This window comes from Leucoraja erinacea, chromosome 1 (genome assembly GCF_028641065.1).
Source record: "Leucoraja erinacea ecotype New England chromosome 1, Leri_hhj_1, whole genome shotgun sequence".
NCBI lineage: Eukaryota > Metazoa > Chordata > Chondrichthyes > Rajiformes > Rajidae > Leucoraja > Leucoraja erinaceus.
Window position 1 is genome coordinate 122,936,694 of NC_073377.1, and position 23,447 is coordinate 122,960,140.

Below are 23,447 nucleotides of genomic sequence, written 5' to 3' on the forward strand. Positions count from 1 at the left end.
GAGTGGCACAGTGGGGCAGCAGTAGAGTTGCTGCCTTACAGTGTCAGTGACCTGGTTTCGATCCTGGTTGCGGGTGCTGTCTGTAATGAGCTTGTACATTCTCCCTGTGCCCCTGTGGATGTTTCTCTGACTGTTCCGGTGTCCTCCCACATTCCAAAGACGTGCAGGTTTGTAGGTTAATTGGTTTCTGTAAATTGTCTCTAGCGTCTAGGATAGAACTAATGTACGGGTGATCGGTGGATGGCGTGGACTTGGTAAGCCAAAAGGCCTCTTTCTACGCTATAATGCTAAAGAAATGAAACAGGGTGGAGTACACGGCTCAGTTTGTTTCAATGGTGTTGAAGAGGAGATTGTCTTGAGCTTAAGTTCCTAGGTGAAAATATCAACGATTTCGCCTGGTCCAACCACATTGCTGTTACGAGCAAAAAAAAAATATCAATACCTCTACTTCCTCAGAACACTAAGGAAATTTAGCACATCTCCAATGACTTGCCAATTTCTACAGATGCACCATAGAAAGCACCCTAATAGCTTGGTATAGCAACTCGTGTGCCCCAGACTGTGATCATTATCTCTTCTCCCCCTTCCATTAGACAGAAGATACAAAAGCTTGAAAGCACATACTATCAGATTCAAGAACAGCTTTTTACCCATATCAGACATTTTCAGTCACAGGCATTTCAAATGCTAAATATATATTCCTGGTCTCCCAATTTACATTGTTGCAGCTTGTGCACTTAAAAAAAAAATCTGCACTTTCTCTGTAGCTCTATCATTGTACTCTGTAATCTGATTCCTTTCTCTTTTGCACTCAAGTATGGCATGTTTTTTCCTGAATAGCATGCAAAACAAAGTTTTTCCACTATATATGAGTGCAGGTGACAGTAATACACCAATACCAATTCCCAGTTCCTAACCTTACAAGATTATTTTTAATGCTTCAACCCATCCGTGAAAACGTTCACATTATTAATGCCCATTGTAGCATCCCAAGAAACAACTGCATCATCCCTCTAATGGTTATCTTCTCTGTAGAGTGGGTGGAATGTTACAGTATTTGCTCTATGTGGTGGAGAGGATTTTATAATAATACATCCTTGATGCTTCGCATCATCTATTATGCGCCACACCTAATCTGGAGTTCATTTGTAGCAATTCATCACAATCTATAGCTGTATGATGATTAAGTAGTTATTCCAAATTAAGACATAGGCTGGATTAAATCAATTCCTGGAAGGTAAATTCAACCAGAACTCATCAGTATTCGGAGGGAAAAGCATTACTTATCTATGCTGGGAGTGAAAATATTGAAGCTTGTCTGTCATTCTTATCTCAGTCTTCAAAAACACAGTCTTTTGATTAATAAATTCTTTATTTTTAATTCGATATCTAGAGCAATGAAGATAGCTGCTAGTCCAAATTTTATACCCAGTAAAATTGATAAGAGTTTTCGAAACTGGGCAGATAAAGGGCTTATTACTGTGGACCAGCTTTTTTGTGGGGGAGTCTTGAAATCTTATGAGCACCTACAGAATGAATTTGGACCGTCAGGGTCAGATTTCTTTAGGTTCCTCCAGATACGGCACTACTTACAGACACATGTAGACTGGGAGCAGATATGTAGACTACCTTCAAATTTGGAAAAAACTTTCTTGATAGCTATAGAGGGAATGTTACAAAATAATTTGATATCTCATTTATATCAAGGACTTCAAGACTATACAAAAGGAAATACTATAGAAACAAAACAAAAATGGGAATTGGAAATGAACATTATTATTACAGATGAAATATGGGAAAGGACATGTCTCTTGGGCCATAAGTTGACAAGTAGTCCCTCTTGGAGGGAGTTCGATTGGAAAATTAAAGTGAGAGTATTTAGGACCCCTCTAGTGCTGGCAAGATACAGTAACACCTCAAATTTATGCTGGAGAAAATGTGGGAAGATCGGTGATCACACACATATTTTTGGGGATTGTCCCAAATTGCACCAATACTGGAGAGACATCCGGGTAGAGATTAAATGAATTCTGGGAGTGGATCTACCTTTGGAATCGGCTTGTTTCATATTAGGAGATACTCCAGCAGAGACAGATATTCAAAATCAGAAATATTTGCTTGGGGTGATGCTGTTGATTGCTGAAAAGATGATAACAGTGCTAGGAGAAAGGAAATGCCACTGAATGTTCAACGGTGGAGGGAAAGATTGAAAAATGTATACTTGATGGAAAGTATAACTGCTAAACTCCAGTTGAGGACTGATGCCTTTAATATTATATGGAAATCGTTACTATTACAAATGCCAAGATAGATTAAGGATATGAATGGACGAGCTTGCTCTGGTGCCTGTGAATAAGATGCTTTTATGATAGAATGTTAAGAGGATTTGATGCGATGATAATAGAGGTCAGGTGATTTGTATTTTGTCATTTTGTGACTGTCTTTTGTGTGTTTCTTTGTTTTGTCTGTATGTGTATTTTGTTATGTCAATAAATATTGAGTTCAAAAAAAAAAATTCTTTATTGTTGATGCAAAACAATAAAGTACATTCAAACTTCTTCCGATTCATTACTATAATCTTCATCAAACTCCAGCTTATCACTTTAAACATTAGAAAACTCCTTGTGTCTCTGTCACACTTCGCATGATTAAAGGGTAAACCTTCCCCATGCTGGTCCAAAACTAAACTTAACACTAAGCTTCTGCGCAAGATACATAGCCCCAAACATGCCCTAAAATACGTTATAAATCCCACCCACAATATAATGGGCAGTCTAAAATTTAAAGACACATGCCATAATTAATGAGACACAAAACAAGCCAAATGGCGACCACAGCATCTTTATATTGGAAGAACTTGCAGTATGCAGTGAATCTGTAATTTTACTGAATTATTTGGTGAATCATTCAGACTTTTCACTCCTGGTTCCATCAGTCCAAAAATAAACTCAATGGCTTACTATATAAAATTATAGACAGGACTGCAGTCGATATTTCTTAAGAACTTACTACAAGGAAAACATAAGTTACATTTATCTCTCATCTCCCTCAGCGCCCTCTTTGAATAATGTTCTCCCGTGTTAATATTAGCATTGAATAAATTGTGGCTGTGGAAATGAGTCAGCACACTTAAAATTTGTCATACTGTATTTTCATTATGAAGGGAAATATGATCATGCAATTGGCTAGGCAAATAACATTTGTCATATTGTGAAAGAGCAAACTTCATTATGTTCTTATTTCAGGTAACGCTTAACTCCTGCAATCCCTCTCCTTTCCCTCTCCCCCTCAAATCCACCTCCGATCCTTCCATTCTTGCTTCCCCACATTCCTGCTGCAGACCCCATCATCCATTTTCACCCCCCCGACCCTTCCTCCCTTCCCCCCTTCCTGGTTCCATGTATCAACCAGACAACACCACCCATTGAATTTACAACCCCAACTGGTTCCCTTTATCAGCTTCCTTATTTATCAGATTCCAGCACTGGTATACTTTGTGTCTCTGTTTATCATTCTCCATCGTCAGTCTGCATCTTTATGCTCCCCCCCCCCCCCCCCCCCCCAGGCTCCACCTGACATTTTTACCCCTAATCTCTTTCTACTTGCACCCACTTGCATCTGTCACGCAACTCCAACCTCTCCCTCCACCCGACTCCTTCTGCCCATCATTCTTCACCTCTCCTTCATCCATCTATCACCTACTGGTCCCCAACTCCCAATTCCTCCTCCCCTCTATACTGGCTACCTTCCCTCTCCTCTGTCGGTCCTAATGCAGGGTCTCTACCCAAAACGTTGACAATTCCTTTCCCTCCATTTATGCTGCTGACTTCTTCCGGCCTTTTGTTTTTTACTCCAGATTCTGGCATCTAGTCTCTTGTGCCTCCAAGAACATATATTGAGCATTCTTTACTCATGCCTCAAGCAGATCTTTCATATTAAAAAAATGGGTTTAACATCTGCTTAAACTCTATGCCAGCTCTGATTCAGCTATCCTTGGATACATTAAAGTAAAGCAAGCCCAAGAGATTGCTTGCACGGAGAAAATAAGTAACATATACGCTCCCATCAAAGTTGGCAGAAGTAAATACAATAGCAAGGATTTAGACATGCATATCATCAATCGGGGAATTGAGGGATATAAACCTGTTGCAGGCAGATGGGATTAGTTTCCTAAGGCATGCAGTCAGCACAACATTGTGAACCAAAGGGCCTGTCCCTGTGCTGTACTGTTCTGTTCTATATCTGAAAATTAGCCCTCCTGCTCCTCCCTCCTCAGATTTAGTTACTCTCCCGATAACCAATTGCTCCCACCAATTTGGAAACATAGAAAATAGGTGCAGGAGTAGGCCATTCGGCCCTTTGAGCCAGCACAGCCATTCAATATGATCATGGCTGATCATTCAGAATCAGTACCCTGTTCCTGCTTTCTCCCCATATCCCTTGATTCCGTTAGCCCTAAGAGCTATTTCTAACTCTCTCTTGGTGAATTGACTTCCATTGCCTTCTGTAGCAGAGAATTCCACTACACTTGGGCTGAAAAAGGATTTTCCTCATCTCATTCATAAATGGCCTACCCCTTATTCTTAAAATGTGACCCCTGGTTCTGGGCTCCCCCAACATGGAGAACATTTTTCCTGCATCTAGCCTGTCCAATCCCTTAAGAATTTTATATATAGGATTTCTTCTGTTGGCCACCTCCAGCACATTCTCTGAAGGGACCCATCTTGACCCCATTCCCTGACAACAATTAATTGAGATCCTTACCACAACAAAGTTCAGACATGTCACTCTCTTCAATGGTAGGATCTTCATAATTCAACTTGGACAGTGAAATAAGTCCTGGGCCCAGTTTCTGAAGAGCCAGACTTCACCATTTCGACTTATCAAATTAAGCTCTCCCTACATCCACAACCTCCATCCTCAGCCCCATTCAACAAAACCAATTTGGTCCAATTTGTAAATCAATAACAGGAAGAAACAAATCCATCCATAATCAGCATCAAAGTGTACAACAACCTGGAGAATTCAGGGGAAAAAAATGACATATAGCTTAATTGAAAGTAACAATTACAAAATTGTTCATAACCTTGAAAGATTGACCTGTAACAAACAACCTTGAATATTGACTTGTAAAATGTAAAATAGGTTACTGAAAGAGTATGCTTCTTGTGATTTCAACAGCAAGTACACTCAATATTCATTCATGTTTGATACTGGTTTAGAATATGCAATAAAGCAGAGTTCACAATAGAGCTCAATGCTGAAGTGTCTATGTCTGCAATTGAATAGACGCATTAATCTGTTCAATACAAATTAGTTAATCTCACCATTAAAATAATGGATATAGAAATAATTGAATTGTCTATCGTTGCTACTAATATGAAGTCAGTATTGTCACCAATAGCCATGTGGTACTACCAACAACAATATCACAAGAGCAGCCTTATAACCATCATTTACAACATTACTGCTGGCGTTATTGTAATAGTTTGTTATCAGTACGGATACATCAAGCACATAATTGCCACAACTAACATTGCATATTCTCAATGGTTATTAGAGGTTGCAATGGTAATGAAACAATATAAAATTGCTGTTTAATCAGTTTATCTGAATGTTGAAACATTCTTTGGAATTACCTCTACTAAAAGAAAACGTTTCCCACATATTTTCAATTGTTTAGTTTAGTTTAGTGACACAGAATGGAAACAGGCACTTTGGCTCATCAAGTCCACGTCGACCATTGATCATTCAGTCACACTAGTTGTGTTTTCCCACTTTCTCATCCACTCTCTACACACTCGGGACAGTTTACAGAAGCCAAATAACCTACAAATCTGCATATCTTTGGGATGTGGGAGAAAACCGGTGCACTAGGAGGAAACCCATGCAGTCACCGGGAGAACATACAAACTCCACCAGAGGTGAGGATTGAACCTGAGTCTCTGACGCTGTGAGGCAGCTTCTCTACCTGCCCTGACGCTGTGCTGCCCAAGAACCATTCAGCTGATGATATTCAGTGCTCACAAGGTCTGTTGAATCTATGAGCTGAGAGACCAGCATTGATCCTAGGTTCTTCCAAACTCATTTATTAGAAAGCGAGGAAGAACAAAAGCTATGTGGAATATTAATCATGATGCTTCCCAAGCCAACATGGCACAAATAGATTATTCAAAGTTTGCAGGTCTTTGTGCTCACCTTGCGTCTCCTCCTTTCCCACTTAAGCTCATTGGGGTAACCTGTGTCTCCTCTCTTATATGCTTTCCTGACTAACACAAGGCTATATATAAACCACTCCTTTTAGTAGCGAGCTCCACAATTTCGCCCCTTGCTGGATTTTCAAACTGATTTGTGGTGACAATCTTATAGTGACGGTCTCTTCTTTAGTTCTCATTTCATCGCTTGTTATTGGACCAAGACATTTTCAAATGTAAAGGGGCACATCCTATTCAAACCTTAATTTTTGAGATCATCTTTAAATATCTGCTCTCTCTCCAGAAGACCAGAACTGTACACATGTTTCAAGTCTAACCAAGGTATGATGAAATCTTAATACAACTTCTCTACTTTTCAGTTTTATCCATACAACAGTAAAAGGAAAACTCTACAGAATCAAAACAAAAAAACACAAGCTGGAAGCATTTCTAGTGTTTGTTACTTCATAGCCAAACTAACCTATGCCCTTATTTTGTTGATGAATAACCCCTGTTGCTGTTAGCTTCTCATTTAAAATGTGAAAGGAGAAAAAAACATTTTTTCATAAGCTCACCACTTAATTAATCATGTAAAATCTATATAATTAAAAGTCTCATCTTGACCACTTCCTGTCTGCGCTGTATATTGATTTTAGAAAAAACGCTACCATATATTGCTATGATTTTTTGGCCATCTTACTCACAGTGCTCCTCTGCTGAGCAAGCCTAAAGGATTTTTCCCATCGATTAAAAATAAAAATGTTATGAGTGTTTAAAAAAACCTTGAGATCCTCTCGCCTGTCAATCACCACGATGAAGGTAATGCCCCTTCCAGGGGAGGTGGGGGGGCAGGACTATAAAACCCCAGATGCCTGGACATGACTCAGTTCACTCTGCAAGATCATGAGGGAGAGGCCACGACTCTCATTCTATGCTGTGAATCAACTGAACTGTGAGTCTGCAATCTACTGGCAATAAATGATTTGTTAGCCCTTAATGACAATGCCATGAGTTGTTTGGCCTGCTGCCCTGCCTGTGCTTGAAACTGCAATGCTTTATTAGGTCCGACTATGTTTGGAAGGAATAAATGCTTTATTAGGTCCGACCGTGTTTGGTTCAAATGTCCTGCTCATTTCGTGACTTCGGCTTAGTGGACAGGTCGCACTGATTGCGTGATTTCCAGTGAGTGTAGAGGTCGCGCTGATTGCATAATTTTTGGTAAGTGCAGAGGTCACGCTGATTGCGCAAGTGTCGCTGACTGCGGAAGCCCCAAAGTGGAGAGGCCGCGCTCAGCGGTGTGAGTATTCAAGAAAGTTTACTGCCATATATATGTCAGTGAGTGTGTGTGTATGTGTTTGTGTGTGTGTGTGTGTGTGTGTGTGTGTGTGTGTGTGTGTGTGTGTGTGTGTGTGTGTGTGTGTGTGTGTGTGTGTGTGTGTGTGTGTGTGTGTGTGTGTGTGTGTGTGTGTGTGTGTGTGTGTGTGTGTGTGTGCGCCCACAATGTCCATACTAGCCCTCTGGAAACCAGTCCGTTCGGCCCACAACACCCATGCTAGCGCTCCAGAAAGCCCCCCACTGGCCAGCAATATTGGAATTGGTGGAGAGGTGAAATATTGCGTTGGGGGACCAACCCTCCTGTGTGAAGCTGGGACCCAACGGGTCCCACTTAGTCTAGTCTACTCTTAAATGCTGGAAATCTGACATTTCAGATCTATACAAATCTTCTCTTTGATTGCAGGTAATGCAATATTACTACATCTGAATTTATCACATTCACTAGTGATCTTCAGAACCCTCTTCCACAAATAGTATTTTCATGATTTCAATACGATAAAGAACCCTTGGTATTCGTAGTGATGTCTTATTATTATGTGTACTGAGACAATGTGAAAATGGTTTTGTTTTGCTAATTATCCAGGCAAATCATGCCATACAATCAAACCATACCCAAGTACAGAGATTTAAAAGTGTGGAACAATTGTACTGGATGATAGTACATCCTCCTTTGAGAGCAGCACACTGAGTCACCATGCTCCAGCACCATTTTCCTGTCACCAGCATCCCTTGTAATGTGTACTCAATTTTAAATATGATTTTCCCGTAATTTTTAATCCTCTTCCTAACAGAAGTTGGCATAGTTTTTTCTCAAGGCATTAATTAAGAAGGTTGCCATAATTACACTCATTGTTTCCAGGACTGTAGAAAATGCTGTCTGTAAACTCTTGTTGTGACTTAAGCCCCATAATCATCCTTGCTCCCCACTGCGTTCTTTCATCTCAGCACAGTATCTCTTCAAAAATAGGCCTTCAGTGCTGTACATAATATAAGCAGACTGATCAGTGATCTGCTCGTATAAAGCCCACATTACATTTTTATTTGACACACCAATACATCCTTATTAACTAGTAGGCAATGTGTCAATAGACACATGCACTCTTTCACTTAATTAACACAATATTGTCTCTGTAATAAACAACGGCATTGCTGGATGGTGAGCAGTGCACTACTTATGTTGGAGGAAAGGCATCAGAAAAGATGCAAGATTGAAAGCAACGGAACAATAGAACAAATATTTTCATTTTTAATATTTAATATCCTCCAGATATTCCTAAACCCTTTTTGTGTTTGTTTTTTTATTCCCTTTATTCATTATGTCCTCACATTTTGTCAACCTCTTCATTGAAGCAGCGATAGAGGGTGTGAAGGGGAATAAAATAAAAAAAAAGTAAAAGCAATTTACAGTGTGTTATTGTTCACTTTTCTAGCCCACAAGTATTGCTTTATTTTATCCCTAAATGTGTCCTACTATAAATTAAAATTACCTCTTTCCTTCTTTTCCTTTAACACCATGGATGTCCTGGTCACCAATATCTCGTTGATCTGTTGTACATTCAATATTTATCCCAGCCTTCGACACTGAAAAAAAAAGATCTGGTCTTGGTAATATTGCTGTTTGTGACACCTTGTTATGCATACATTGGCTGCTTCCTTGCCTATATTATAGCACTAACTGGTCTTTATCAGTAGTTAATAGCTGTAAATTGTTATAAGATTTATTGGGATCATGAAGTGCAGATTTTCTTTTCATTGTTTTTTTTCCTTCATTTCTCACACTTACCTTCCCCTATAACCACTAAAGTTAGTGGTCATCACCACACCTTCTCTCCTTTTTTCCTACTCACTTTCTCTTGGTTCTTCTGCCCTTCACATTAAGGTTAACAAACAAATGTGACACTGGACCACAGTAGATTTTGTAGGAACAGTTTAACAAATGATAGAATAGGAGGTAAAACGTGCAAATTCATAAGGATAGACAGTTGGAAATTTAGCTGATAAGGTTGAATACATCATCATCTTAATGTATTCCCCCCCCCCCCCCCCCCCCCCCCCCCCCCCATCTCTCTACCTGCTGCCTATATCTGCCTTTGGCTAGACCTTCAAAATCACTCACTCTGCCACTTGTTTTCTACGCTTCTCACCCTCTCTTCTTGAGTCTAAATGTCAGGCTCTAAAACAATGTACAATCGTAACTTATGTTTCAAATCAATGTTGTCGCAGTTGGAATATTAGCTGCTTAAATATTTCATATTATCTTGAAGTTTGCAAAAAGTAAAAGAAACCTGATCCACATCACAATGTCTCTGCCCAATAGATGTGAAATGGGAAGGAGTAAGAGCATGTATCAGTCCCAAAATGGTGGGCACGAAAGTGTGCAGAATACAAAAGAGAATTAGGAAATGGAGTGGTTGGTGGCCTCACTTGCTCTTGCTCCTCCTGTTATCTCTCTTGTTCTCTCCAACCTCCTATCCCATTTTCCCTCTCACTTAAAATGTATATGATTTCCCAGCTCTGGAAAACAAATTGGTTTTACATCATGTGGAAAGTAGAGGAAGAAATGACCAGATAAATATTGCTCTGCAGTGCCGAAGGATGAGTTGGCACATATTTTGGCATTAAAACATTAGTGGACTGATATAGTTATAAAATGGTGTCAAATTTGACAGCTTACAGAATAAATGAGGTCAATTGAATTTACAATATTAAAAGTTAAGATGAAACAATGTCAAAAAAGGTAGCAATACAATGTATGTTTCACAAACAAAGTGCATGTAAATGTTTGATTTATAATATGTTGTACTTTGACATGGTGGAATCAAGGATACATGAGCAAATGTACATAGCTCCAAGTTTTAGATTATTTAACATCTAATCATCTACCTTTAATTTTGTCTCCTGGATTTATTAGAATTGCTGAGCATTTTGTTGTAAGTTAATGTCAATGAATAAACAAACATTGCACCTAAATTAATTTGATCGTTGCTAAGGTCACTTTATTATGTGTATTATATATTCTGTGTGCACTACCATTTATCGATATTAAAATTCATCAGCTATCGATTAGCCCATCTACTTAATCTGTCTGGGTATTTGGAATGCTGTAAATGTTTCTTACTGGGCCTGGCCATAAAGCTTAAAACCATTTTCAGATCTGATTTTATGAAAAAATAGAAAAATAGAAAAAATAATTTGCATTCATCTGGTATCCCCATGATGTCCTAAAATACTTAATAGTCGTGAAATACCTTGTAGTCACTTCTATATTCTAGGTATACATAACTAAGTTGAGCACAATGCTCCAAAGACGTGAAATAACCAATCTGTTTTTATTATGTTGTTGAGGGATAACGGTTGGCAGAACAATGCGATAGCTCTTCTGCTCACGTTCAAAATAATGTAAATAAAATATTTACATTCAACTGAGTGTTCAGCGTCTCAAGGGATAGACTGCATTCCTATCATCTGAACCTCCCCTCACAACGGCATTGAATTGTCAGTCCCGAATATCTCCTCACTTCACCAAGCTCAGTTAAAGTGGGAACAAAGGGAAATATTAATGGAGATAATATTTAATCTGTTTAAACCTTTACCTCTGAATTTTCCTTTTCTTTATTGGGAAAAAAAGATGCTCCTGTCCTAAGTTTGTGAAATTATATTCCATAACCGCTTCTGTGCAGCTGTTTTTGCGCTAGATAAGCCTTGCCCGAGTGAAAACATCTTGCGATCACATCTTGGCGCTCACAAGAGAGGGGTTTTGATGCATGCAAGGCCCTTGACCTGAAATGTTAACGCGCCACTGAACACAGGTTCTGTCAAACTCCAGCATTTTGAGCCTATATATCTTCGGTGTAAACCAGCATCTGCAGTTCCTTCCCACCCAGGTTTTGCTTTGCAGATTTCCAGCGTCATTGCCGCACTATATTTTCTCCCCAATGTTGTGTTTTTTTTCTTTTGTTTATTTTTCTTTGGAGGGAAGGAATTGAGTTGGGGGGGGACACCCCCCGATAAAAGCAAATCAAAGATGCTGGTGAACTGATGCGGTCAGCGCGCAGTGGAGAGATCTTCCAGTTCCCGAGCCGACAGCGCGGCTGCGTCACCACAGACGAGGCTTGAAAATGAAAACATTGTCCAAAACTCGATCAATGACTTTACTGCATCCTCGGCAACGCTTCTCCAGCTCCACATTTTTCCGCCATTTTCCCATCTGAAGTGTGTGTGTGGGAGGGAGGGAGTGAGGGAAAAAAAAGGCTTTCGCGAAGAAGACAATTAAAAAATAATTATAACGACTTCTCGCCATTTATGTTTTTTTAAGGGGGAAAAAAAAAGATCAGGTGAGGCGTCTTTCTTTCAGAATAATTTCTGCTGATTTCTCCGCTCCGCGGGTTTAATTTGCGGGTGAAGCGAGCGGGTTGTTTGCTGCTCGTCCTGTGAAGCCCATTCACATCAGCAAGATAGAAGGATGTTCCCATGTTACCGGGGCAGCGCATATTGTTGGTCGCGATTTTGCTTTAATATATAAAGGGGCTTATTCGACCGCGGAGTAAGTTTAATTGTAATGTGTATGCGTGTAAAACAGAAATATGGAGCTTGCACCTGTGGTCTGCCTTTGTAGACCAGGTATCAAAACGCATTTGTCATTTCGGGCATTTTCCATTTATGTTGCCTGTTTGTGATGAGCGTGTCGTTTTTTAAGAAAAAAAGTAAATAAATCTATGTCGGATTCGAATATTTTTTATGGGGAATATTGCACTGCGTCAAATTAAACGTGAAATTCCTGGTGTTTTCCCCCCCCCAAACAACTGCTCTCTACTTGTGGCTCGGTAATTGAGGCAAATGGAATAGCGGACTGGTTTGCAAATTGTACGATTGTCCTCGTCTTTATCGTATTTCTTTCGATTCAAGCAAAATAAGCAGCTGAAACAAAATCAAATATAGGAGGAGGCACGGCAATCAACCGTATGTTTCGCGCGGATCTCTCGGGAATTGTGAATGTAGTGAATACTGACAAGCCTTCAGAATTGGATTCTTTAAAGACCATCTGTTTCATTGCTATTTTGTTTCCCCAGTTTTGCATAAAGAAACCCCCCGTTCGTCTGTTCTCCGCAACCATGGTGAAGTTGGGCAACAATCTGTCTGACAAGAGCAATGGGAAGGCTGCAGCCCCTGAAGATGGGTTTGACACCATCCCCCTTATCACACCACTGGATGTCAACCAGCTGCAGTTCCCGGCTCCTGACAAGGTAAACTTGAACGAAAATAAATATGGATAATGCCGAAAATACAGCGCTCATCAGGCTAGTTTGTATTTGCAGATGGGCTAATAATTTTTTTGCTCTTCATAAACAAGGGAACCACGGGTTAAAGGTTTTTTGATTTCTAAAGTTACAGGAAAATACTTTTTTTTAAAGGGTGGTCTGAGCTACTGTAACAAACCCTGTAAGATTTAATTTGCACTGTATTGATATTTGATTTTCATTTTAACCTGAAGTACCTCTTAGAGGGGCAAAGTTTAATAGAGATGTGCAGGGCAGGTTTTTTTTTTACAAAGAAGGTGGTTGGTGCCTGGAACGCGTTGCTAAGGGCGATGATGGAAGCAGTTACACCAAAGTGGTGTTTAAGAGGCTTTTGGTTAGGTACATTGATATGCAGAGTAATAAGGGATATGGTTGTGCAGTAAGATTAAATTAGTATATTTTAGCATCCTGTTCAGCACAAACATTGTGGACAGAATGGTCTGTTCCTGTGCTATCTTGTAGAAAACACGAGGTGCCTCTGGTAATGTGAAGTTATTAAACTGTAATAATCAATGGGATATGAACTTTAAAAGCTGAGATGAAGTATATATTTAGAATTAACTTCACATTTGGGCAACAGTCTTGGGTGTTGGAGCAGGTTGTTGAATGAGATGGTAAACAGTAAAGATCCATCACACTCCAAAATTATAAGCTCACATTACAGAAGCTGGCCTTCAGCCCACAATGGCCATGCCAACCACCAAGTACCCATTTCTACTAATGCTTGTTAAATGTTATGAGTCCCTATCTCCAACCTGACCCTTTATGGATGATGCATTCCAGATTCCAGCCAATTATACTTTATATATTACAAAGTAACAAATCACAAGTGAATTGTATATTTTTTAAAATGTGCAGGCAGTTAAAAACAAGCCATTTTTTCCTTGCAAGAAGATAAAGCAGTTGACAACTTGCAGAAATGAAGAACAGCAGATGCTGGTTGAGGGAAAAACACACACAAACTACGGGGCATGTGGATAGGTCAGGACCCTTAGGTCAGGACCCTTCTTCACATTGATTGGGAGGGGGGGGGGAGGAGGGGGGGGGGAGGGGGGGGGGGTAGAGGGGGGGGGGGAGAGGGGGGGAGGTGTGAAGGCAACGGAAAGAAAGGAGGGGCAGACAAAGCCTGCCAGGTAATAGGTGGATACAGGTGAGGAGGGATTTTTGATCAGCAGCTGGTTGGACAAAGGCTAGGGATGAAAAGATAGAAGGCTTGAGACAAAAGGAGTGGATAGTTTCAAAAAGGAATATATGTGGGTGGGCAGGAAAGATGGGGGGGGGGGGATATGGGGAGAATGAGGGGTTGGGGAGGATTGTAATTACAGGGGAATTCAATGTTTATGCCATTGAGTTGCCAAGTGGGATATGAGGTGTTCCTACAGTTTATGTGTTGCCTCTCTCTGGCAATGGAAGAGGCTCCAGACCAAAAGGTCAGAATGAGAATGGGAAGAGGAGTTAAAATAGTTAGCAACTGCAAGATACAGTAGTCCTTGGCAAACTGAGTGGAAATGTTCAGTGAAACGGTCATCAAGTCAATGCATGGTCTTGCTGATGTGCAGGAGGCCTAATCAAGAACACCAGATGCAATAGATCAGATCAGAGCAGGTGCACGTGAACCTCTATTGTACATGGCAGGACTACTGGAGTTTCTAGATGGATGTGAAAGGAGGTATAGGGACAGGTGTTGCATCTCCTGTGGTTGCAGGGGAAAGTCCCTGGGGAGGGGTGGTTTGAGTGGGAATGGATCTATAAGCAAAGCGGAGGGAGTGGTCTCTGCAGAAGATGTGGGGGAGGTGAGAGGGGTGGGGATGGATAGCAGTGACTGGTGGTGAAATGTGTAGGATGCTGGTTTAAACTGAAGATAGACAAAGTGCTGGAGTAACTCAGCGGGACAGGGATCTTCTCTGGAGAGAAGGAATCGGTGACATTTTGGGTTGAGATCCTTCAAAGTGGAATTGTGTTAGAGGTGACGTAAATGTCAGAGGTTGATGTGGAGGCTGGTGAGGGTCAAGGCAACTCTAACCTTGTTCTTCTGGGGGGGAGTGAGAGCAGAATTACAGGACAGGGGAGATGTGGGTGAGAACTTGCAAAATCTTTCAAATCAGCTCAACTTTAATTGAGCTGGTCATCCATTGTATAAAGCCCTACAGGAAAGCCACAGAGGCAAGTCAGCTCACAGGTAAATTCAGAAACACTTCAGACTTGAGCAATGTTGGCCACTGGCCCTTATAGTAACAGAAGTGTACCTTCACACCCTAACATTAAAAAAATCCTGAAACTGATTGTGTTGTATTCTTCATTGTGTGCTATTATCAGTGGAACATATCATTTGACTTGCCACAAAATATGTCATGGGAATAACCAATAGAATTTATCATTATTATACGTGTTATATATCCTTCTTGTACATCAGTTGTGACATGCCAGACCTTACATTTTACACATATCGGAGACTGCAACTGGAAAACAAAATCCCAATGCATAAATTGGTAATTTTCTGCTGTTATATCTGATCTTTGGATGAACTTCTTTCCTGGTGGAGAGGAACCTGATAAAGTAGCTGTCCAAAGTTCTGGAACAGCAACTGGTGATTAGGATAAGGCACTTGTGTGACATTAGAGTTTACCTGGGCCATTTGGTTTTCTAAAACAATCCAATTGATGCTGCTGCTCTGTTCTTTCAGTGTGGTACTGCATATTAATTTATTGTCGGTGCTTATTATAATTCCCCTTTGAAAGACCCGATTAATTTTTTTCTACCCTTGTGCAGGCAGTGAATGCCATAAATATATTTGGTAACTTTCAAGAGTTCAAGAGAGTTTATTGTCATGTGTCCCTGATAGAACAATGAAATTCTTGCTTTGCTTTAGCACAACAGAACATAGTAGGCATGAATATAGTTTGACGTTTATTTTCAACATCATTTTGACGTTGTGTTCTTTGAAACATATGCTAACAGAAACAGGTTTAAAAAAGACGGACAGGAACTATTATGACTTTGTACATCTTTATCAAATTTCTCTGAATTTATGCTCGCGGGAAGACAATCCCAGCTCTGCAATCACAGATCTCTGATCCCCAGAAATGTTTGAATAAATCTTTCTGCACTTGCTCTAGGGCCTGGATATCCTTCCCAAAATGTAATGACAAGAATTAGATGCATTTCTCCAGTTATAGCCTAACTATTATTTCAATAGAGTTTAAAATAACCTTTATACTTTTGTTCCCTTTGCCTTAGTTTATAAAATATTTACCTGTTTAGGTCACTTTTCAAACGGAGTACCTACATACTGACAACTTGTACAGCAGTAACAATACTATAGCAAAATGACCAAATGGTGCTTCACAGAAGCAATATGAGACATTGTAAGATTGAGACATGTTAGGCCATATTAAATATTACTCTGACCCAGCAGAAAGTACTTAAAACTGTTCTTATTTTGTGATTGTGATACCAATCGCGTCCTCATAGCAAAAAACACTAACACTGCTTTAAAATAATTCCTAATGTTTTTGGCAGTTGAACAATGCAAAACAATTTTAACTGTTGGATTCAATGAGCTATAACAACATAAAACCTCTTGTATATTTTATTGCAATGTCAGCCAAGAATGCCTGATCGCCTGGTGACTATTGTACATACGGTTGACTGATCTCTATACATTTAACAAATGTTACCCTATTTGCTGAAGGGAATTGAAGATGAATTACTCAACTTTTATGGGTGGTATTTGAATGATAACTCTATTCATGGCAAAATTCATTTTAGCTATACTTTTTTAATGTTATATTCTCTGCTTTAACACTTTTTCTTCATTTGCACCAAACCTTTCTTCTTATTAAAATTTGTTAACCGAACCTTTGGTCTTTGACTTGGAGTCGGTTTTTCCTTTTTGTCAGATCATACTCTAGTGAATTTCCTTGTGATGTTAAAAGTGTTCTGTATCCTGTGGAGGTGTAATGGTAATTCTGTGAGCTGGAGCATAGTTGTAATGTTAAATTTTTTTAACTGTTGATTTACTACCCCTTTTCAAACCATTCCTTGTGGCATGTGGGTTAAATAGATAGATTCAGATAATATGACGGGATCTATACTTTTGAAGTCACAGAGTGCAATAGTAACTATAAGCATCTAGTTGCAATACGCACAAGGTATATTTGCTTTCTATTTTGAGATTGTGTAGTACCTCTAATAGAACATTGGTGCAAGTCTTATACGTATAGGCATTTTGGATGTTTGTTCCAGGTGATTTGACGATAAGCGGATCAAAAGTTAAAATGATTTGGCAATCATATTCAAAATGATTTGGCTTGGAGGATTTATGGCCTACATCTGCTCTTATTGTCATGCTCGTGGTTTTCAATTTATCATATTGGTTTTCAGACCCCTCCATGGCCTTGCCTTTCCCCATTTCTGAAACCTCTAGGATCTGTGCGCTCCTCCAATTGGAGTCATAGAGTGATACAGTGTGGAAACTGGCCCTTTGGCCCACCTTACCCACACCGGCCAACAATGTCCCAGCTACCCTCGTCCCACTTGCCTGCGCTTGGTCCATATCCCTCCAAACTTGTCCTCTCCATGTACCTGTCTAACTGTTTTTTAAATGATGGGATGGTCCCAGCCTCAACTACCTCATCTGGAAGCTTGTTCCATACACCCACCACCCTTTGTGTGAAAAAGTTACCCCTCGGATTCCTATTAAATGTTTTCCCCTTCACCTTAAACCTATGTCCTCAAGTCCTTGATTCCCCTACTCTGGACAAAAGACTCGATGTTCCAGATATTGGGGGAGTCCAGAACCAGGGGCCACAGTTTAAGAATAAGGGGTAAGCTATTTACAACGGAGATCAGGAAATACTTTTTCACGCAGAGTTGTGAGTGTGGAATTCTCTGCCTGATAGGGCGGTGGAGGCCAGTTCTCTGGATGCTTTCAAGAGACAGTTAGATAGAGCTCTTAAAGATAGCGGAGTCAAGGGATATGGGGAGAAGTAAAAGGCAGGGTACTGATTGGGGATGATCAGCCATGATCACATTGAATGGCGGTGCTGGCTCAAAGGGCCAAATGGCCTACTCCTGCACCTATTGTCTATTGTCCATTGTCTATTGACTCTGTGCATCTACATGATCTATTCCTCTCATGATTTTGTATACATCTATAAGTTCTTCCTTCATCCTCCTGCGCTCCATGGAATAGAGACCCAGCCTGCTCAACCTCTCCCTGTAGCTCACACCCTCTGGCAACATCCTCGTTAATCCTTTCTGAACCCTTTCAAGCTTGACAATATCTTTCCTATAACATGGTGCCCAGAACTGACCACAATATTCTAAATGCGGTCTGACCAACGTCTTGTGCAACTGCAACATGACCTCCCAACTTCTATATTCAATACTCTGACTGATGAAGGCCAAAATGCCAAAAGCTTTTTTGACAGCCATATCTACCTGCGACTCAACCTTCAAGGAACTATGCACCTGTACTCTTGGCTCCCTCTGCTCCACAACACTACCCAGAGGCCTACCATTTACTGTGTAGATCCTGCCCTTGTTTGACATCCCAAAATGCAACACCTCACACTTCTTTGTATTAGATTCCATCAACCATTCTTTCGCCCACCTGGCCAATAATTCATTGTTTCCTTTGTGTCTATGATTCGGCCCAATGTTCTGGAATGAAGGGATGGGGCTGAAGGCTAATTCCCATTCCCAAATGCTGACGTGAATGCTGTGCAAAGTTACAATTGTGTGAGATGCAAATGTGCCTTTGGATACCATCTAGACTTGTTCTAGAACGTGTAATGTTCCAGTGGATGACCATAAAACTGAACATAGTAGAGAGATGTTGCTTTAATGGGCAGGAGACAATAAATTGCAGAGAAAATAAAACTGAAGACCCATGTGACTGTGAAGATGGAATCAAAATACTATACAGAATGGAAACAGGTCCACCTTGCAGACCAAGTTGGTATACTGGGCTAGTCCCATTAGCTTGCCTTTGGCTCATAGGCCTCTAAACCTTTCTTATCCCTAGATCTGTCCAAAAGTTGGAATTATATCAGCTTCTGTAGCTTCCTCTGGCAGCTCATTCCAAATATTGACTACCCTCAGAGTGAAAAAGTTGCTCATGTAGTCTCCAATGCTAATTTTGTCATGAAGCTATTGGAAAGTTACAATTGGGGGTTTGGGCTTTCTACATTATTCTCAATATGATGCATAATGCAACTGTTCATCATGGGATTGTTGCTTACAAGAAAAAATAGCCAGCACTATTTGATCAGGAGACTACTTTTCAATTACCTCAAGAATAGTCTGTGGCAGCAGCCTCGCAGTGTACGTTTTGTTGGCTTATGTTGCTTGATATCTATTATTGTTCACGGGAAAATGGTGATGAAAATTAAATAGACAAAATTGCTGGAGAAACTCAACGGGTGAGGCAACATCTATGGAGCAAAGGAAGTAGGCAACGTTTCGGGTCGAAACCATTCTTAAACATGAAAATTAAATAGTTTATGATCAGTGGCCCTGAATTTGTTGATGTAATGTTGATGAAACAGATCTTTGAGTCATTGCAGTATAATACTAACACCAACCTACATGGGGGTAAACAATACACCTTTCTATTTTTTGACATTGATGCCCATGGCAAGTCACTATGTAGACTGCATAATTATCACAGGAATGATTTACTGTGAGCTTCAACTTTATGTGCAAAAATCTCACTTTTAATTTTGGACTAAATCACATCTACCAGAGGTTTACCACTCTGGATCTGAAAAACAAATTTAAGGAAAAATATCTTGAGAATTCTCTTTTTCATTTTAAGTTTATTTTGTGTTGTAGTTTAATCCCATGTGTATACAATTTCCCATCTGAATACTATTGTATGCATGTTGATGCAAAGCAGGAAAGAGAACTCCATGTAGACACAAAATTCTGGTGTAACTCAGCGGGACATGCAGCATCTCTGGAGAGAAGGAATGGGTGACGTCTCGTGTTGTTCAGAAGGGTCACGACCTGAAACATCACTCACTCTTCTGAAGAAGGGTCCCGACCTGAAACGCCACTCATTCCCTCTCTCCAGAGATGCTGCCTGTCCCGTTGAGTTATTCTAGCATTTTGTGTCAATCTTCAGTTTAAACTAGCACCTGCAGTTCCTTCCTACACTAGAGAATTCAATGTGATGAGCTGTTCTACCTGCTTGTTCTGCTGACCCCTGAGATTCCCCACAAAGGCACTAAACTCAAAACAATATTGGGAAATGAGATCTTGAGATCATTCTTCATCCCTCAATTGATCAAGGTCGCACTTCATCCATCGTCTGATTAATATTTTTTCTAGTCTTTGACCAAGACTATGACTGGTAGTTGTTCTTTGTTTTGTGCTTGATGATCTTGGGTTAAAGAGTAATTACACTACTTGGACACATATATCCTACTGAATAGTAATTTAATTGAGTTATATCTGGTAGTTAATATGAATAATCCACATAATGGTTATTTTTCTTAAGACCTGCATGGTTGATAAAGACTAGAACTATGACTGTTTTTCATTCCTGAGCTACTGCTGTTTTGGGTTTGAATGTGGACTGTAGAGAGCACTGTGTGCCTTGTATTCTTATTAATAATCCTTTTTATGAATAGCTTATTTAAAATTACAAGAGTGTATTAACTGCTTTATTATAAATACAGGGTCATGGTGTTTTTTTGTCTAGTAGCAAATTGAGAAAATTATTATTCATGAGTGGAATATGATTGTTACTTTCTTTGTCAAAGCATGCTATTCTGACACATTTTCTGAGCACTTCTTGATGTTTACTCATTGCTATGTGCCTGATGTGACCTTCACAAAAAAGTTGTCCAGGAAATTATTGTAATGTTCTCAGAAGCACTTGTCATTAGGCATTACTGCAATAATAAAGCTGTTATAACCTTGCAGAATGCTATTTAAAGAGGGGGGTTGGAACTCCTGGACATGATCTCTGAGTTTCCATCCTGCAACCCCCATGAACCCCCATAAGACTCTCCATGGTCCTGATAACCAGCACCATCTCGACCCACAGAGACATGACCCCACTCCGGACTGGTCACTTTCACTTGGACAAAGCATAGCCATAGACTTTGCCATAGAAACCTTTTTATTTATCAGGAGCAGAAGCCTTGATCATTTAGCCTCAAATGTTCTGATCACCTAAATTTCCAACCTTTTTTATTATTAAATAGCTTATTATTTGCAGTGTTAAGATAACGTTGTGAAGTAATCCTATTAATTCGCAGAAAGGCTATGGTAAATTGTGCTTGGACACATCACCTAACTCCAGCTAAATGAGACAGTGATTTAAATTAACTGTTAAAATTAACTTTGTAATTTTTTAATGAAAGAATGTAGAAATATTACAACTTAATATATGAATAGCTGAGTGTCTGCCCTTGGATGAGACAAACAAATAGGTCATAGCTCTTAACAATTTGATAAATTTGTTCTACATTATATATCTTTCTTGAAGTATTGCAGTGAAGAACTGTTGGAATTACTGTGGAAGATTTGCTTTCCAGTATCGAATATGGACCGAGGCATTGTGTGCGCTGAACTGGAATCTTAGTACTGTCCAGTGGGATGGTTTTATATCTTCCTAGCTGCCATGCCGTCAAACCTGGTTATTGAGGCTGTATCACTTTAAACTTGGCAGAAGTAAGTTGTCTGATGCGGATGGATGGAATAAGATGGCTGCCAAGAGATTTTTTCAAAAAATTATTTCAATATTTTTAGGCAGACAAAAATACTGGAGAAACTCAACGGGTGAGGCAGCATCTATGGAGCGAAGGAAATATGCAACGTTTCGGGTCGAAATCCTTCTTCAGATATTTTTTAACTGTTTTCAATAAATTAATTATTTAGATTTTTTTAAAGCCTTTTTTTAAAGTCCTTGTGTTACTGACTGAATGTCAAAGACATTCACATGTTCCTGGTAATGCTTACAGCTTTGACAGCAGGTGAGCCTGAGGGTGAGACCTTTACAGTTGCCAAAGCCATTGTGTGAGTGCAGCAGTGTGTCTCTGTTTAGGCAGTCCCACTGCCGCAGTCAAGCCGTGCTGAAGTGTGGCACGCCTGTAGAGAAGCTGCTCGCAGGGCCCAGGAAGCAATTGCATTGTGTACCCCTGGGCAGTGATCTTTTTTTTGCAGTAGAAGAATTGTCCAGTGATCAGACCAATTGGTTGCTTTTCTATATCAGAGTGAATTGTTGCAAGGCTAAAGTGTAGCAGTTTAAAGGGCCTGTCCCACTTTCCCCGAGTTATTCACAAATTCTCCTGAGTTATTCACGAATTCTCTCGAGTTTTCATACTCGCAGAATGTTCGTAACGAGGCAGTGGATATATTGTAGCAGCTCATTATGCCACCCCTAGGTACTCGTGGCTTTTTTTACTCGTGGACATTTTTCATCATGCTGAAAAAACATCCCGACTTACCTGATGCCCTGAATACCTTCGGCTGGCATAACGAGCCTCTACGATATATCCACTGGCTCCTTCAGCCACCTACGGACTTGTTACGAACATTCTGCGAGTTTGAAAAACTCAGGAGAATTCGTGAATAACTGGGAAAGTGGGACAGGCCCTTAATTCGCAAGAGTCAAAAGTGTTTTATTGTCATACGTACTGGAACGCAACAATTAAATTCTTACTTGCAGCATCAGCACAATAGGTTTGTACATACAGTACCAAATATATGATCTAATAAACAAACAAAAAATAAATAAATGTAATAACTGGGAGAATTCAGAAATGTATACATTCCATCATAAAGATGGATGACATTTTTTTATTAGAAAATAACTTTTCATAATTAAAAATATACAAAATAAAACAACACATCTCATTACATTCTTAGTGTTGTTCAGTCCATTGCTGATCGGTTCCTTGTTCTTTACATATTAGTGTTAGCATATCTGTTTTCTTTTGTACATAGTACCAGTTCTAATCATCGTACCCCTGGGTTGATATAACCTTAATTTATTGAAGGAGCTTCCCCATGGGACTGGAATAAGATAATTTGTATAATTTGGCTCTTGTCCCATCAGCATTTGTTATTATTTTGCATTTGCTTATGTTGTGGATGACAGCTATTCTGTCCATCCAGACTATGCTAACCATGGGATTAATTGCATCAATCCCACTCTTACTTATTTCCTTTTCAATCTACTCTCTCCAATTCCCATTTATTCCCTCTGCTTCTCCGGTGCCCCATTCATAGTACAAAGTGGCTAATTAATTTGCCAACCTTGTGCCTTTGAGATGTGGGAGAAACCAGAGCACCCGATCAAACTCGCATGTCACAAAAACAATGTGCAAATTCCACACCAACAATACTAGATATTGGAATCTCACTTGGGTTTCTGGACTATTCTCCTACCCAGCTTGGACTATCATGTCTTAATTCATTAGTGACTTTTGAATTTTTCTTAATGAAAATCTTACTACATTTTTAATAAGGTTTCTGAACTTGGTTCTAAAACTGGCTCAATAACAGCAAGCATAGTGTGATAAATTGAAGTTAACTGCTAATAATGAGTTGAAGGTTATCAAAGTCTAATGCCACTCATTTAATGGTTATCTTTTAATTGTGATTA

The 23,447-nt window shown here is 39.8% G+C and overlaps 1 protein-coding gene across 3 annotated transcripts in view; it reads left to right on the forward strand.

The window, feature by feature from the left end:
- The first annotated feature begins 11,577 nt into the window (after positions 1-11,577).
- Positions 11,578-23,447, forward strand: part of LOC129701529 (neuronal vesicle trafficking-associated protein 1-like) — a 50,628-nt gene continuing 38,758 nt past the window's right edge. Inside the window, exons 1-2 of one of the 3 annotated variants that reach the window (XM_055642781.1) lie at positions 11,578-11,863; positions 12,599-12,772. In XM_055642781.1, coding sequence (XP_055498756.1) covers positions 12,641-12,772 — 132 coding nt within the window. In that variant the 5' untranslated portion in view covers positions 11,578-11,863; positions 12,599-12,640. Of the gene's footprint in view, positions 11,864-11,936; positions 12,073-12,409; positions 12,489-12,598; positions 12,773-23,447 lie in introns of those variants that run through there. The other 2 variants (XM_055642789.1, XM_055642797.1) reach the window with 2 other exon arrangements.